At 37.6% G+C, this 17,862-nt stretch overlaps 1 protein-coding gene across 3 annotated transcripts in view; it reads right to left on the reverse strand.

Annotated features, from left to right (window-relative positions):
• The window catches only part of LOC124722948 (acyl-CoA-binding domain-containing protein 5), a 150,357-nt gene that overhangs the window by 36,473 nt on the left and 96,022 nt on the right, over positions 1-17,862 (reverse strand). For all 3 annotated transcript variants that reach the window (XM_047248113.1, XM_047248112.1, XM_047248114.1), the window contains 2 exons: positions 11,886-12,079; positions 5,422-5,584 (listed from right to left, as the gene is read on the reverse strand). In XM_047248113.1, the coding sequence (XP_047104069.1) occupies positions 5,422-5,584; positions 11,886-12,079 (357 nt within the window). The remainder of the gene's footprint in view (positions 1-5,421; positions 5,585-11,885; positions 12,080-17,862) is intronic.

Consider the following 17,862-nt stretch of genomic DNA (forward strand, 5'->3'; position numbering starts at 1 on the left):
GAGGACATGCAGCTTTACTGTATGATTAAATGATGATGGCGTCCTCTTGGGTAAAATATTCCGGAGGTAAAATAGTCCCCCATTCGGATCTCCGGGCGGGGACTACTCAGGAGGACGTCGTTATCAGGAGAAAGAAAACTGGCATTCTACGGATCGGAGCGTGGAATGTCAGATCCCTTAATCGGGCAGGTAGGTTAGAAAATTTAAAAAGGGAAATGGATAGGTTAAAGTTAGATATAGTGGGAATTAGTGAAGTTCGGTGGCAGGAGGAACAAGACTTTTGGTCAGGTGATTACAGGGTTATAAATACAAAATCAAATAGGGGTAATGCAGGAGTAGGTTTAATAATGAATAAAAAAATAGGAGTGTGGGTTAGCTACTACAAACAGCATAGTGAACCCATTATTGTGGCCAAGATAGACACAAAGTCCATGCCTACTACAGTAGTACAAGTTTATATGCCAACTAGCTCTGCAGATGATGAAGAAATTGATGAAATGTATGACGAGATAAAAGAAATTATTCAGGTAGTGAAGGGAGACGAAAATTTAATAGTCATGGGTGACTGGAATTCGTCAGTAGGAAAAGGGAGAGAAGGAAACATAGTAGGTGAATATGGATTGGGGGGAAGAAATGAAAGAGGAAGCCGCCTCGTAGAATTTTGCACAGAGCGTAACTTAACTATAGCTAACACTTGGTTCAAGAATCATAAAAGAAGGTTGTATACCTGGAAGAATCCTGGAGATACTAAAAGGTATCAGATAGATTATATAATGGTAAGACAGAGATTTAGGAACCAGGTTTTAAATTGTAAGACATTTCCAGGGGCAGATGTGGATTCTGATCACAATCTATTGGTTATGAACTGCAGATTGAAACTGAAGAAACTGCAAAAAGATGGGAATTTAAGGAGATGGGACCTGGATAAACTGAAAGAACCAGAGGTTGTAGAGAGTTTCAGGGAGAGCATAAGGGAACAATTGACAGGAATGGGGGAAAGAAATACAGTAGAAGAAGAATGGGTAGCTCTGAGGGATGAAGTAGTGAAGGCAGCAGAGGATCAAGTAGGTAAAAAGATGAGGGCTAATAGAAATCCTTGGGTAACAGAAGAAATATTGAATTTAATTGATGAAAGGAGAAAATATAAAAATGCAGTAAATGAAGCAGGCAAAAAGGAATACAAACGTCTCAAAAATGAGATCGACAGGAAGTGCAAAATGGCTAAGCAGGGATGGCTAGAGGGCAAATGTAAGGATGTAGAGGCTTGTCTCACTAGGGGTAAGATAGATACTGCCTACAGGAAAATTAAAGAGACCTTTGGAGAAAAGAGAACCACTTGTATGAATATCAAGAGCTCAGATGGCAACCCAGTTCTAAGCAGAGAAGGGAAGGCAGAAAGGTGGAAGGAGTATATAGAGGGTTTATACAAGGGCGATGTACTTGAGGACAATATTATGGAAATGGAAGAGGATGTAGATGAACATGAAATGGGAGATAAGATACTGCGTGAAGAGTTTGACAGAGCACTGAAAGACCTGAGTCGAAACAAGGCCCCAGGAGTAGACAACATTCCATTAGAACTACTGATGGCCTTGGGAGAGCCAGTCATGACAAAACTCTACCATCTGGTGAGCAAGATGTATGAGACAGGCGAAATACCCACAGACTTCAAGAAGAATATAATAATTCCAATCCCAAAGAAAGCAGGTGTTGACAGATGTGAAAATTACTGAACTATCAGTTTAATAAGTCACAGCTACAAAATACTAACGCGAATTCTTTACAGACGAATGGAAAAACTGGTAGAAGCGGACCTCGGGGAAGATCAGTTTGGATTCCGTAGAAATGTTGGAACACGTGAGGCAATACTAACCTTACGACTTATCTTAGAAGAAAGATTAAGAAAAGGCAAACCTACGTTTCTAGCATTTTTAGACTTAGAGAAAGCTTTTGACAATGTTAACTGGAATACCCTCTTTCAAATTCTGAAGGTGGCAGGGGTAAAATACAAGGAGCGAAAGGCTATTTACAATTTGTACAGAAACCAGATGGCAGTTATAAGAGTCGAGGGGCATGAAAGGGAAGCAGTGGTTGGGAAAGGAGTGAGACAGGGTTGTAGCCTCTCCCTGATGTTATTCAATCTGTATATTGAGCAAGCAGTAAAGGAAACAAAAGAAAAATTCAGAGTAGGTATTAAAATTCATGGAGAAGAAGTAAAAACTTTGAGGTTTGCCGATGACATTGTAATTCTGTCAGAGACAGCAAAGGACTTGGAAGAGCAGTTGAACGGAATGGACAGTGTCTTGAAAGGAGGATATAAGATGAACATCAACAAAAGCAAAACGAGGATAATGGAATGTAGTCAAATTAAATCGGGTGATGCTGAGGGGATTAGATTACGAAATTAAAGTAGTAAAGGAGTTTTGCTATTTAGCGAGTAAAATAACTGATGATGGTCGAAGTAGAGAGGATATAAAATGTAGACTGGCAATGGCAAGGAAATCTTTTCTGAAGAAGAGAAATTTGTTAACATCCAGTATTGATTTAAGTGTCAGGAAGTCGTTTCTGAAAGTATTTGTACGGAGTGTAGCCATGTATGGAAGTGAAACATGGACGATAACCAGTTTGGACAAGAAGAGAATAGAAGCTTTCGAAATGTGGTGCTACCGAAGAAGGCTGAAGATAAGGTGGGTAGATCACGTAACTAATGAGGAGGTATTGAATAGGATTGGGGAGAAAAGAAGTTTGTGGCACAACTTGACTAGAAGAAGGGATTGGTTGGTAGGACATGTTTTGAGGCATCAAGGGATCACAAATTTAGCATTGGAGGGCAGCGCGGAGGGTAAAAATCGTAGAGGGAGACCAAGAGATCAATACACTAAGCAGATTCAGAAGGATGTAGGTTGCAGTAGGTACTGGGAGATGAAGAAGCTTGCACAGGATAGAGCAGCATGGAGAGCTGCATCAAACCAGTCTCAGGACTGAAGACCACAACAACAACAACAACAAATAAAAAAAATAAAAAATCCAGTGACAGTTTTCTAGCCCTGATTTTTCTAATACCGAAAATTTACAATTCCACTTAAATAACCTGTTGGTTTGTTAATTATAATTTGAAAATTTAACTTTCTAGAAACTTTTTAACAAACTTTGGAAATCCCCATGCACATTAAATTACTCTCCTATCAAGTAGTAAAAATAATTTTGCTATTTTCTAATTATACAGCTCTTAGTTAAACAAACTTAGTTCACTGTCTAGTGTATCTTTGTTCCTCCTAATCTTCCTGTCTCTTGTGTTAATACCTAAACCAGAAGAGCTTACTATTTTACCAGTTTTAAATTTTCGTTAATGCAGAAGTATATAAACAGGCACTGTGTACACTTCTGTGTGCTCAGGAGTGAAATTGTAAACATCATGTAGTTTGCTTGACTCTGTGTTATTATTTAGTGAGTACAGTCATGTAACCACTTGAAAAACTCTGTTAAACCACTCTTATGTCATGTGAAGCGCTGAATTATGAGATGAGGCCCATTAAAGCAGAAGTGGTGCAACTCTACTTCCCCCCCGGCACAATACGCAGGTGCAGAGTGTTGGGAAAGACATGCCATTCATAAACATTAACATCACAGGTGCTATAGTTTTGAGTTTATATACTAGGAGCACTGCTGTCACATCAAGTGACGAGCCTGTCCGAGACCTTGAGTAAGTACGTGAATCAGACCCACGGGTCACCAACAATTGCCCATATCCAGTTTAAAGCAATAAATTAAACGAATGTAACAATTCATATGATATTAAGTAATTATTTATTGCGAATGACTTTATTAATTAGCTACAGAAGGTGAACATCAGCAAGCTTCATGAAACAAAGTCACAGATCACTAAATCTATATACTGATGAGGATTTTGTGATGTGCAATAGCATATAGTCTGCAAAAACATACAACTAGAGAGGCCAGAAATGGCCTCGTCTATTCAGATCACTGTGTATCAAAATTTTCTAATACGGATTCATGCAGAAGCCACTAGCAGAAGTGAAACTATATAGGCTGATTTTGAAGCTTCGACATGTGCACAATGAACAAATTTGTGGCGATAAAAGTGTAGGTCCATTTTGATAATGCTCTGACATGAGCTGCTTCTCCCCCCCCCCCCCCCCTCAGCAGTTACTGAGGAATAAGGGGACAGGGGAGGAATTGTTCTGCCTGTACTTGAAAACAGCTCACAAAATTTGAAAAAAACTAAAGTTCTGCACACATTGGCAGGAAGATATCATTGACTATCCTTGTAGCGATAGAATTAACTGTAAATAAAAATCAATATATTAACAACACACTAGGCTATGAGGTAAAGCCTACATGTTAGTATGCTATATGAAAATCCCTCATGATAATATTAAGAACAACAACATGCACAGCTCTACTGTTAATATACTAACAACTCTTATTTGATATATGTTATATGGAAGTTCTTGTAAAATATAATTACTTTTGGATTGAAGGAGACCACTCATGAAAAAGCAGAAGCATTGAGTAGTCATTCAATAAGCACCCACAGTCCAGCTGGCACCATGTAAGGGGAGAGAGAGAGCGCGCGAGGTCGCGCGCAAGCGCGCGCGTGTGAGGCCGGGGGGGGGGGGGGGGGGGGGGGGTTGCCAAAGCTTAACTGCCAAAGCTAGCATCTGTTGTACGCACCTATTGACAAATCAATGCTTTAGCTTTTCTTCTTTAATCTACAAGTTTGGGTAAAAACTACACTAAACAAATATGAATATTGGATTACGCAAACATCTATTCCCTCGCACATCCACAACAGTATATTATCAAAAAGGTCTATAAAGAAATACACAGGTAGTTTTGTAAGGTACACATGCTGTGTTGTGGGGCAAGCATTATGTTTAGAAATGAAGAATGCAGACAGCATAGTGCCGTGTGGCAAGCTAGGGAGAATCCTGGATGATATGCATGGATGATATGAATACATTGGGTGTGTCTTATGCTTTGACTTCACGTGATTTAACAGGGAAATTTTATAATAATTTCTGTAAGATCATATTATGATAGCATTAGGTTGTTGAAACCAGTCATTTTGGAACAATAAAAGTATCTACACTGCAATCACTGTGTGCAAAGTATGTTGTTCATTTCCACACATATAACTGCGGATATCTTCTAGTGTTGCAGTATTTATTAATCTTGCAACTGTTAAAATAAGTGACAACTTTGGAATTAAAAAGTGCCAGTACTACTGAAACAAAATGCACGAACTACTTTTATCGCTGCTCAAAATCTTGATACCAACCTACCACCACTCATGTTTCCAGATTTTTGCTTAAATTACATACTTAAAATATTCTATTTGAAGAAGCACTTTAATTTAAATAAAACTGACAAATAGTGTGGCAGCTAACTAAAACATACCAAAGGGTGATCCACTAAGGGGAGAACCAGGTTGTGAACGTATTCTTTCGATAACATTTCCAACTAAAAGCTCAAGGTCTTCAACAGGCACCGAATCATAAAATGAACCCAAGCTGCCTAAGAAGTTAGCAACATTATCCGTGTATGACATTGTCTCCACTATCTGAAACACACAATTACAAGCACTTTACAAGCAATTACAATATGAACCACCACCACCACCACCACCACCACCACCACCACCACCACCACATGTGGGCACTAAATTAGTACAAGAGCAAGAAATACTATTTGTTAATGTTGTTTCCAACCACTAATTAAAATTTTAGACTTTTAATTATCTTTTGGTTACTGCTATGTTGCATGTTGGGATCCAATACATTATCTAAGGAAATTGTGAAATATAAACTCAACATGTCAACTCAAACGCAGCAAAAATGTGGCCATGTGTGAACTTGCCAGTTCTTACACTTAAGACACAACTCCTTAAAATATATTCCCTCTTCACAGCAATACTAATCTCTTGGATCCATTGTCTCTGTAAAAGCCTGATCTAAATCAATTTGTTTTCTTATGGTTTCAAAACTCACTTTGCAGCTGTCTAGCAAAATTTCGTATATGACGATTAACTAAAAGTTGAAAGGTTGGTTTGAACACCACAGTTTTTTACAAAGCATAGTCCTGTTGGAGGTGGTATGTTCTTACTTTCCTGAACTGACTTATTTAGCCAATTGTGTGATAACACTGATGCCAAATCATGGTGCAGTGTGGCATTTTTCACATTAACTAACAATGACACAGGTGAAAGAAGAGATTAGTGACAGGTAACCACTAAGTCACGCAAGTAACTACTGAAGAGTCTCAGACTGTTTCAAAGCAAAGTATTAAACAGTATACAGGTTATTGAATATGCTTATTAGCACTTCAGAATAAGTCAGTCTGTTCTAAGAATACGAATAGCAGACTGCACAAACTTTAATATCCTAAACCCTGCTGCAGAAATTCACTGTGAGCCAAAGCAAAATTAATTACCACCATGACAGAGGATATTTTCGTTAGTATTTGCCTATAATTCTTTGGACCAGGAGCATTCAGGCTCTTAGTGCCAAAATATTATTTGTGCACAGAAAAGAATAAGCCCGTAGTCTGACCTCTGGGGAAAGGGGGGAGGGGGGGATAGGTGGTTTGATAGGAACCTGGGAATCCACAGATCAGTAGATCAGTCTAGACCAACTTTCTGACTCATTAAAAGGATGGCAGTCTGAAATTGCTATCATGGAGAGAAAAATGAATCATCATGATCTAGGTGTACTTGGACTCAGCAAGACACAGTGTAAAGGACGTGGCCACTTCTTGTCTCAAGTAAAGAACACACTGTATTTTTTTGGATGTGGGTAGGAATGGCCTATAGTGACTCCCAAGAACCTCTGTAAGGCTTTCATGGGTTAAGGGCCCATTTTTTATAGAATAATCTCCACTAAAATGAAAGCTTCTCCTTGCAGTATCACATCATTTAGGTTTATTCTCCCACTGCAGATCCCTTGGACATAGAAATTAATGCATTTTGTAAGTTGCAGGAAAATACCATGAAAAAGCTACCTAAAATGGAAATATCACTCATCCAGGGTGATTTTAATGTGAAGATACACGAGACTATAGACAATGGACACATTAGACCTGTGGTTGAAGTTTAGGACTTGGGAGTGAGGAATGAATGTATTGAGTGGAGCAGTTACTGGAATTTTTTTGTGGACAATGACTTGTCCACCTTTTTCCAATATCAGCCACGACGTCACTACACATGGATTTCTCCTGGTGTTAGGGTCATAAATACAATCAATTTCATTTTGGTGTGCCAACATCGTCGTACTTCAATCATTTATTTCTAGAGCTATCCCGGTGCAGACTAAGGAAGTGGTCATAGTATGCTAAACATAAAAATACGGATAAAACAAATTGATCAAGAAGACCAGAATAAGGCAGGTTCTATTACAGACAAAAGGCTTCAAAGAGTTTGAAGAAAGAATATGGCTCAAACTCTGGCAATTAACGGAGGAAGGAGTAACCTTAGTACTCAGTGATTCATTCTTCAGACTCATTGCCTCAATTCTTTGTGGCAGTCTTATTCACCCTGCTATGCAAAGAATCATGTCTTCGAACATTCTTTGAACAATAGACAGCATGTTACTTAACTTCAAAGTATTGTAAGCTATCATTTGAGAACAACTCCATAGAAAAAAAAGACATGCAAACTCAACACCTGTGTGTTTTTAATTTTTCCTACAAAAAGTAAAACATGTCTGACAAACTACTTCAGCAAGGAATCCACTTTTGATTCATTTGTATAAACTTTTATCAGCAGTGTAGCAGATGACTCAACTTTCAGCTTTCTGTTTTCTGTTTTCTTTCAATCAAAGCTAGATTGTTTTCACAGTGGCATTGAGAAATTAATCATAGTTCAGCCAATTTGCTCAAACTATGAGGACTGGAACTTAAATAGTGACAACTATTTATTCACAACCAAAACAAACGAGTTAATGTTTTCACCTGTTACTGTCCTTCAAAGTAGTCACCAGTGTTGTGTAGAACCCACTGCCAGCAATGTGGAAGGTGTAAGTATACCGTTAGCAGAGCCTGTTCTGTTGATGGTGAGAATGGAGCGGTCTACTGCGTGTCAAATCTCTGAAGCGAATGCCATGAAGTGGTTCCTTCATCTTCAGAATCAAATCAAAGTTACAAGGACTTAAGTAGTGTTACTGTTCGTTTTTGGAGCATCACCTGCAACCTGCTTTGCTAAGGAAGCGGCGACACTTTCTGTGCAACCCACGCATCATTTTGCACCACAATGCACGGGCACATACAGTGCAAGCTGTGGCTGCTCTGTTCGGTCAATGGGACTGGGAAGTACTGTACCATCCACCATACTCTCCGGCCTTAAGTTATTGTGACTTTGATTTGATTCCGAAGATGAAGGAACCACTTCGAGGCATTCGCTTCAGAACTGTTCCAGAGATTTGATAGGCAGTAGAGCGCTCCATTGACACCATCAACAGAACAGGCTTTGCTAACGGTATATTATGCCTTCCACATTGCTGGCAACGGGTTCTACACATTGCTGGTAACTAAAGGACAGTAACAGGTGTAAACATGTGACTCTTTAGCATTGGTTGTGAATAAATAGTTGCCACTATTGAAGTTCCAACCCTCGTATTTATAAATTACATACACAAACCTTCCTCATAAATCAGTCTACATATTAGTAAAAACCAAATCAAAATCAGTACAGTAGTTCTTGGGATTATACCACATATACAGAAAGAAACAAATGAAGGACTTAAGATATTCACGACACAAAAATGTACAATAAGAATAGTGTGCAACATATGTCCTCAGTCTCCCTGTAGATGACTATTGAAGCTGCTAGAGACACTAACAGCAGCTTCATGAGATTTGTTTAGATATTGGTTTAAGCAACCAAACATAATTAATACCATCTTCACATCACATTTATTCCCTTATTAAGCTTGCATTACAAAAAGCTTTAACAGTTTGAAAATAATATTACCACTGATTAACTCAGTACAGCCGTCTTTACCCCAAAGATTTGTTTGAACACTACAATGCTTTACTAGATCTGGCATTGTTGGGGTATGTCACCTTCTGACCTTCAAACTGACTGATGTACCTAGCCATTTAAAGGGGATTACAGTTTAGTATTGATTCCTACCGATGGTACAATTGCACTATTTGTTACCAGGGCTGAAAGAAGTGACAGAGTACAGAAAATTCCAGGACGTACAAGGAACCTCAGACTTTCAGATTTTTAGTTCAACTCTTACCCGACGACAATAGGGAGACCTCTGACATGCCTAACTGATTGAACTCACAGTTGGCAGGTAGATTATGTACAAAATAAAATGAAAGACTAAGATATTTTGGGTCAACATGGCTCCATTTTTGAGAAAACAATCCCTGAACTTCATTACACATAGTAGACTCAAAATTGATGGGATCAACAGGCAACTGAAAACTGGGCATTTTTCATTATTGTATGTGGCAATCACAAGTGTGTATTTTCCTAGAAATTGAGGAAAGAAACTTATGACTCCACCTTACGTATCCATCAGATAACTCCCTTCAATGAAAGCATTGCTGGTGTTGTGAAAAAGGCATCTGGCTGGAGAGCGTCTGGCTTCATTCGTAAATGCACCCTGCAGATTTTTAATTTATATTTTTCCATATTGAAACTGGTAGAAATAGGAGCTGGTTAATAAGGTAATCAATAAAGCATAACAACAAAGTAGGTAAATAAATTTCTCAAACAACTTGGATTAGTATGGAATTAAGATTTTAGCCCTGGCTGCCTTGTGATGACTTTTTCACTAACTCTATTTCATGTCCTCATTTCTCTTTGAACAATTACATGGGTGGTACTTGTCATATAAACATTCGAAGTAAGTACTCGTGGCACCAAGAACATGTAGTGAATGCAGTCTTCAAGCAACTACATTGTTCTTTTGAATGATTTGGTAGAAACAGGTCTTGGTATACAGTTTAAAATATTTATTTTATGGTAATTAATTTTAAGGCATACCATGCATATGATAACATTGTCTGAAAAATCATTGCTGAAAACTGATGATGAATTATGCTATGAACTGTCTTTGCACCTCCCCAAAATTGTGCAATTCCTGCTGGGTTTTCAGATGAACACTGAAATTTTGAAACATCCACATAAGGTTGTGTACCACGCCTCACTGTAATCAACCAAAGCATGATCAGTTGTCTGTGGTTCAGGCCAGTTAGTCTTTATATGGATATGCTTAATCAATAACTAAATTAATTTTTCAGCATTTTATGGGCCACATGGTTTGTGGATGGGAGCATTGGGTCAAATATGATGTGTTGAAGATGCCATCTCTATATGTAGAATTACATTTTATGATGAATTTGTAAACCTCACAATTTATGTTAATGAGACACACTAATTTGGCTTCAATTAGAAACAAAAATATGATCAAACACTGACTGCAAATGCAGAACAACATGATCTCAGATGTGAACTCACAAAAGGGTGTACACCAAGTGACATGATCAGCAGAAAAACAAAATGTAATTACATTCAAAGCAGCTCCATCTGTCAACGCTATATATAATTTAGATTTGGTATTTGCAATAAATAGCAAGTGTTAAACAGGAAGAGTATTCAGTAAGTCATTAAATAATTCATCATTAAAATAATATTTTTTGTTTCTGCATTTTACATCAACATTTTCATCAATTACAGCTATTATAAATTTTGAGGGGATTATTTAACGAAAAGGGAAGAGTTCACAATTCTGAAATTTCAATAGAGACTGAAATACTGGAGTACTGAAATGATATTATTCAAAATGAAGATGAACAAAACAATCAAAATTAAACAACATATAAAGTTTTCACTGTCCATATAATGAAGATTTCACAACTTTCTTTCCAGTGATTACTCAGCTTTCTGCAAAAATTTACAAAAATATCAGGATATTTTCAATGATACACTAACACAATGGAGAAAAATTATTTTTATTACTATCAAACAAATGATGTTAAGTAGTAGACATATTGAGGAGTGATAGAGTAATGACTGCAATATTTTTGAAATGTTACTACTTCAAGACATACAGTTGAATATTCTTATTAGCGCTCACTTTTGCAGAATAATTACTTTATACATTACCCCAAAGACGATTTCAGATAAGAAGGAATAAGCACATGCAAAGCAATTACTGTAAAAATTTTCCAGCATTCACAAATATATTTTTCACATAACTGTGACATTAAATGACAATATGTATAATTGTATGTACATCTCCTCTTTTCTTGTGCCTTTGCCCCACATCGGTGCAGTGTAGGCATTGATACGAACAGATTTGGCATGGTTAGTTTAAGCGGTTGCCGGATGCCCCTCTTATCAACCCCCCCTCCCCCCCCCCCATCCCTCCAGACACCTACCCCCCCACCCCGGAATATTTTTCTCCCCAACTGCCAGCATGTAGTGTCATGTGGAAGGGAAAGAAAGTGTCAATCTTTACAAATCATGTAACTGAGGCACGACTAGTACCAGTCCCGTATTCACCTAGTGGGATGTGAGAAACTGCCTGAATACCACATCCAGGCTGGCCCGCACACCAACCCTCATTGTTAATCCACTGGGCAGATTTGATCTGGGACTGATGCACCAACCTGTCCCAGAAGTGGAATTTTAGCATGCACAGCTATCTGAGAAGATCCGTAGGTAACTGTATGTACATGATCTAAATATTTGCAGTACATTTAGGAATGTAGTGACATTCAGATAATCTCGGACACTGAGTTTTCTGATGCAACCCATACGAAATAAGATTATCTGATGAAACTAATATTAGTAATAAATATATAAGCACTAAAATTTAACTACTAATGTTTGTGTATTAATAATTTCAAACCTTCTTTAGTTCCTCTACATAGTTGTTCATAGCCTCTTCTTTGCTCATATCACCAAGCTTGCTCCACGCTTCCCATTTCATCTTTTTTACAACCTCCCAAAATGATGGACGAGGAGCTGTACATGGGCCCTCAGTTGCTTGTTTATAATATGCATAGAACCTAAGCATTAACTCATGGGATGGTTGGTATGATCCTGGAAAAGATATTAGAATTTATTACAACATTGGTACAAAATATGTTAGAGGAAGAAACACACACACACACACACACACACACACACACACACACACACACACACACACACACACAGAGAGAGAGAGAGAGAGAGAGAGAGAGAGAGAGAGAGAGAGAGAGAGAGAGAGAGAGAGAGAGAACATTTAAGTTAAAGTGCATGGAGAAGTGTTAATGCATCTACAATTCTATCTATGTGCGTGCATGTGTGTATTAAAATTACAACTGCAACAGAGTGCTGTTCCAATTTCCACAGATAAAACATAATAATTGCTTCTATATGAAAACCATTCTTGAATACCAACACTCTTTGATAATTGCCCACAACTACAAAAATTATGGTGAATTTTTAACTGAATAGGTTTTTGATTAATTTACTGTTCAGAAACTGACAAGTAGATCAATAAGGCATCTCCTTTCATAACTTAGATACCAAACACTAGTGACACCTTAGAGAGTACAGCATACATCTGTTAAAGCATTAAGAATTCCTGCGTTTTAGCAAACAGAACAAAGAGTTTTTGAGTTTTATTTAGTGGGAGGAAAAATTCACACCAGAGTTATCTACCAAAGTGTGGGCAGTATGTACATGGCTGATGTGTTACGATTTGGAATTGTTACTGTTTTAATTGTATAATTATCATAGAAAACTGTATCTCATACTATGATAAGTGTCTCAAAAAATGTTGGCTGAGAGTGATGTTAGGTGAACACAATGACCAAGACAGAGTCCTGCGTAAAAGTCCTTTTCCATCACTCAGTTTTAATCCACAACCAACTGAGTGTATAAACATGAATGAGAATTACTATGTTTAGATATTGCTGCTTCAGTTTTTCCTCTAGGTATTCTTCCAGAAAGCATAAAAGAACTCAGTGATTAAGCCCAGAGGCTCATGTAAAACTGACTTGTTGCCATATCCCTGTGCTAAACGGAGTCATTGAACGTGTACTCTCCACTCCAAAAGTCTCTCTACTACAGTTATCTGAATTAAAGCCAGAAATAGAAATATAGTTGTGAACCACTTCCCTCTCTAATATATATTTTTAAAAAAATTAAAAAAAAGAAACATTCAGCCATCTGATATAAGCACTGCAATAATTCGAACTATACATCTTAATGAAAGGATCAAACTATCAGCATAAAATTAGTCAGCAATGAATCGCCGCTTAGTTTCTTCTCTGTGTTGTAAAAAAAATTAGATGATTAGTTACAAAAGATTGACAACTCTAACTGATGAGCAGACTGGCCATACACAATCATACATCAAGTCTAACATACAAAACAGATGAGAACCTGAATCTAAAAAATGGAATGTTTACAGCCAAAATGAAATTTCAAGATCGGATACTTCTGTAACTAGCGAAAATAAACGAGAAAAAACTTACGGAATGAAATCAATAAATATTCAAATGAAACAAATATATGAGGCATATTTGAAAAGTGAAGACCATTTGATTCCCATTTACATGTTGGCAGCTCTCAACAAAGCTGAACACCTATCGATTTTTTATGAAGCCACAGAAGTCATTGTTATGATTCAGTGCTCACCTGACTGCGAATTAAAGTAACAAAAATCATTGCTTCCACCAGTTGCAAAGTATGTGGTGTAATTCAGTTTTTATGCACTAAAGATCTACAGTTGCTGCAGTTTACTAGTATTTGTGTCCAGTTTATGGGACTCCAGAAATGAGTGAAGGACAGGTTTGACGGATGTGACCATATAAATGTACATGAAGAGTGGCCGATTCAGTACCTAGACCAGTGAAATCATGCAATAGATGGATCAAAAACTGCAATATGATTGACAATTGATGACTGGTGTACATACACATGTATTTCATCATGCTGAATGCACTACTATTTACACAAATTGTGTACAAGGTGGCCATCGAAAATGTTTACAGGACAACACAAAGTGCAACTTACAGGCCAACACAAAGTGCAAACCATGCCATGTGGATGAGTGTTGCTGGAGCACTGTTGACAAGAAGGACGATTTGCTTCTTCCCCATTGATATGGGTGATAAGACATGGATATCATACAATAACGCAGCATCAAAATCATTCAACTTCACCAAAGCAAAACAGTCAAGCACTCTAATCTGTATGCCAAAAATGATATCTACTGTTTTCTAGGACAAAAAAATGTGTCTTTCACTTCATGGACCATGGGTCAAGAATTACAGGTGCTGTGTACTGCAAAACACTCGCCACAGTAAGAAGTGCCATCCAGATTAGACAGTGCAGGAAATAATTGTCAGGGATAGTCCTCCTCACTTACAATGTACAATGTGTGCCCACACAAAGTCACTTGTGCCACAGATAAAAAATTCAGCATTTCCATTATGAACTTTTGGCTAACCACCCCACCTGAACTCTCATTCATGACTTCATGGACATTGGGCTGAAGACGACAAACTCAAGACTGCCATAGTCAAATGGTTCATTTCCCAGACAAGTAACTTTCTATGCAGACAGACTGAAGAAGCTAGTGATTGTTTAGAAGTGAAGTAGGGATGTAGGAAATTGAAACTACCAATCCTTTTATGACAGATGTTGGAGTATGCCTGAAAAAATGAAAGAGGCAAATGCAACAAGCACGAGGGAAAGGATGGTGCTGCAGAGAGAGTGAAAAACATTAAAGGTGAGTTTGGTTCAGACAGAGATGGGAGGGACATAAGTCGACAAAAATACTGGAGGCGCGAACAAACACTTCGGTCAAAGCAGATGGTAAGTGTCAAATGTTTGCCACATATGTAGCATACAGAACATTCAAATGATTCTAGTGATAAAATAAAACACAATTAAAGACATCACAGGCAGCATGTGTAACATAATAAGTTAGGTAATGATGAAGTGGTTAGCCGGACCTCAGAGGCAATATCACAATGATTCTACTGTGTGTGCAGTTACGTGGATGTGTTTTAAGTTTCATAGGAACTGTTATTCAACAAGTATGTTTCAGTGGTTGGGCTACAACATACAGACCTTGACTGCCCTCTTGCTGCTTTTATGCCTGCACAGGGCACGTTTGACACTTGCTGCCCAACACCTGGAACCAATTTTGGACAAACTCCCATCATATATTAAGCACACTAATCATTCTCCATTCTTCCCTTCCAACTTATAACCTACAACCTACTCTTTAAATTGATAGGAGCTCCATGACTAGTAACATTTATTCTCCATACAGCAATATTTCTGTCCCCATTTATTTATAGTAAATATTTACTCCACCTTTGTGGGTGATTTCTTTTAGGTAACCATACTTTTCAGTGGAAATTTTTGGTTGGTTCCATGGGATCATGAGAGAATTGGTTGTCTCAGATATTTGTACTGAGAGTTTGCCTAAACTTCTAAATTTCCTGAAGCAACATTTATTACTTTTCACTTCTCACATTTACACAGCTGTCTTTAAAATGAGGAGGCATTTCTGTCAGCTTTTTTGCCCCCCCCCCCCCCCTCCCCCCACTTGTGACTGGAAAAATATGTATTTTTATAACAATGTCAACTTTGGTTTCCTTGTCTGTGGGCCTTACCAGGCATGTTCTTGCTCATTTGTTCTAGAGACAAAGTGTACTCAAGATACATTAAACGTGGAATACTAAGTATGATTTCTTAGCGCTACCTCTCTGAAGAAGGAATACTAAAGAAAAGGGGGAAAAATTGAGCTGACCCTGCATATGCTAAAGAAATCCAGACCACATTATATAATTGCTATGCATTCATTATGCTTCATCAAGGTATGCTATTTAGGCTTTAGCAGCAGACTTAAAAAGAAAATTGTGAAGTGTCAGCTGATACGAGGATACTTCAAGAAATAAGATACACGTCATCACACATTAAGACCACTCCACAACAGCGCTGCATTTTCAGAAGTGGGTACTTGTTTCATTGTGATATGGATAACAGCATACTGTTGGAGTGGCAACTGTAAATGTACTCTAAATATGACATATACAGGACACTACGGTTCTTGTGGGCAAACCATTTAAATTGCACACACATTCACCATGAAATTCTGGCAGTATTGAACAAAATTTAATGTTGTGTTCCAGCCATAGTGAAGTGCTGCCAATAACTTTAGCAAATCTGAACAAATGTGTGTGATGCCAACTAAGAATTCCAGATTCTGCACCACATGATTTCTAGATTTTTGGCAAACTGAAAGAACACTTGAGGAAAGAAATTTTCTAACACTGACGACATTCTCACAATGGTTCTTTAATGGTTCTGTGACCAAGGAGTAGATTTCTGTTGACATGGAACTGAACAATTGGTAGACTGTTTACAGAGACTAAAGTTACCTGAGTTGACACAATAATGTGTAACTTACTTTGTTTTATGCCCCTTGTACAACTCCAACATTAACACTACATCTGTTTTCCACAATTATCGTGCAAATTTGATCAAATAAGTATCTAATTACCACATGGGAAGCCCCATGACAATCCTGTGCAAGTACAGAGTACAATTCATTACGAAATTTCTCACCTAAAACTGATATTCCACAACTGCCAACAAAGAAATGAACTCAATCTTAAACTGTACACTTCTAAGAGTAACGTCTTAGACATCTTATACAGAGAACTTTATTGAAGTTTCTCCACATATATCCAATCATCAAAATAGGCTACATATTTCATGACTTTCAGTGGTTATGTCACACTCATTCTTTCCGCATGGTCCTTCTAGTTCTCTCTATGTTCATCTATTATATCATTTGGTGGTTCATTTTATTTTTTCCTTATATCTTCATTTTTTATTTTAGGTAATAACAATAAGTTCAATTACATCTACTTACTCCAGGACACCATTTACAAAAAAACATATAACTGATAGTTGCCCGGTATGTGTAAATTACCTACTACACTTACCACCACCTCATCAAGTATTTTACACATTTTTTAAATATACCATATGGCTGTAGACACACACACACACACACACACACACACACACAAAAAAAAAAGATTGTTGCAGAGGCTCTGCACTGGCCACTACAAAAGTTGCACTGTAATTTGAATACTGTAGTACAGTCTTAAGTAGCCTGAATCATCATTTCCCCGTTGTTCACATCATAACTCTCAATATTTGTGTCACAGAACAGTAGATATAGAAGTCTGATTACCAATATATACAAACTACAATTATCTTGAAGGATAGGAGTTATAATAATACATTCCATAGTGTCCTGTCTTCAACACTACAGGCAGTTTGATCACCAGTGATGTACTAGGCCCTTGCCTTCCTCCGACGTTTGAACTGACTGACCCAGTCACTTTTTATTTTTTTTTTGGGGGGGGGGGGGTTAATGGGGACTTCAAACAATGGTGCAATTCAACATAACTCTACTTTAACTCTCAGCCTATATCTTATCTACCTCTTGTACATTCAATTTCTCCCTTGTTGAATATCTGTTCCTCAGACTTTCAGTCAGCATAATGTTTTCTTCTGCCCATTCATTCACCTTCATTCAACCAATTGTGTATCTTTTTCATTCTCAGTCGCTTGTATGTTCTGCATTTAAATCTCCCCACATTTCACCTATGTATTATATTCATTCAATTTTATTCTCTATGCTCACCACTTTATATCTAAATTTTACTCTGTAAACTAAATTCTGCAATTTAGATGCTGCAATCAATTTTTTGTGTTTTGTTTCACCTCAGTACCCTGTTGTTCTATCAGTAGAACTTAAAGATCCTAGGTGACTTACACTTCTGTCTCCTAGCTCATCCAAA

Source organism: Schistocerca piceifrons, chromosome X (genome assembly GCF_021461385.2).
Source record: "Schistocerca piceifrons isolate TAMUIC-IGC-003096 chromosome X, iqSchPice1.1, whole genome shotgun sequence".
Lineage (NCBI taxonomy): Eukaryota > Metazoa > Arthropoda > Insecta > Orthoptera > Acrididae > Schistocerca > Schistocerca piceifrons.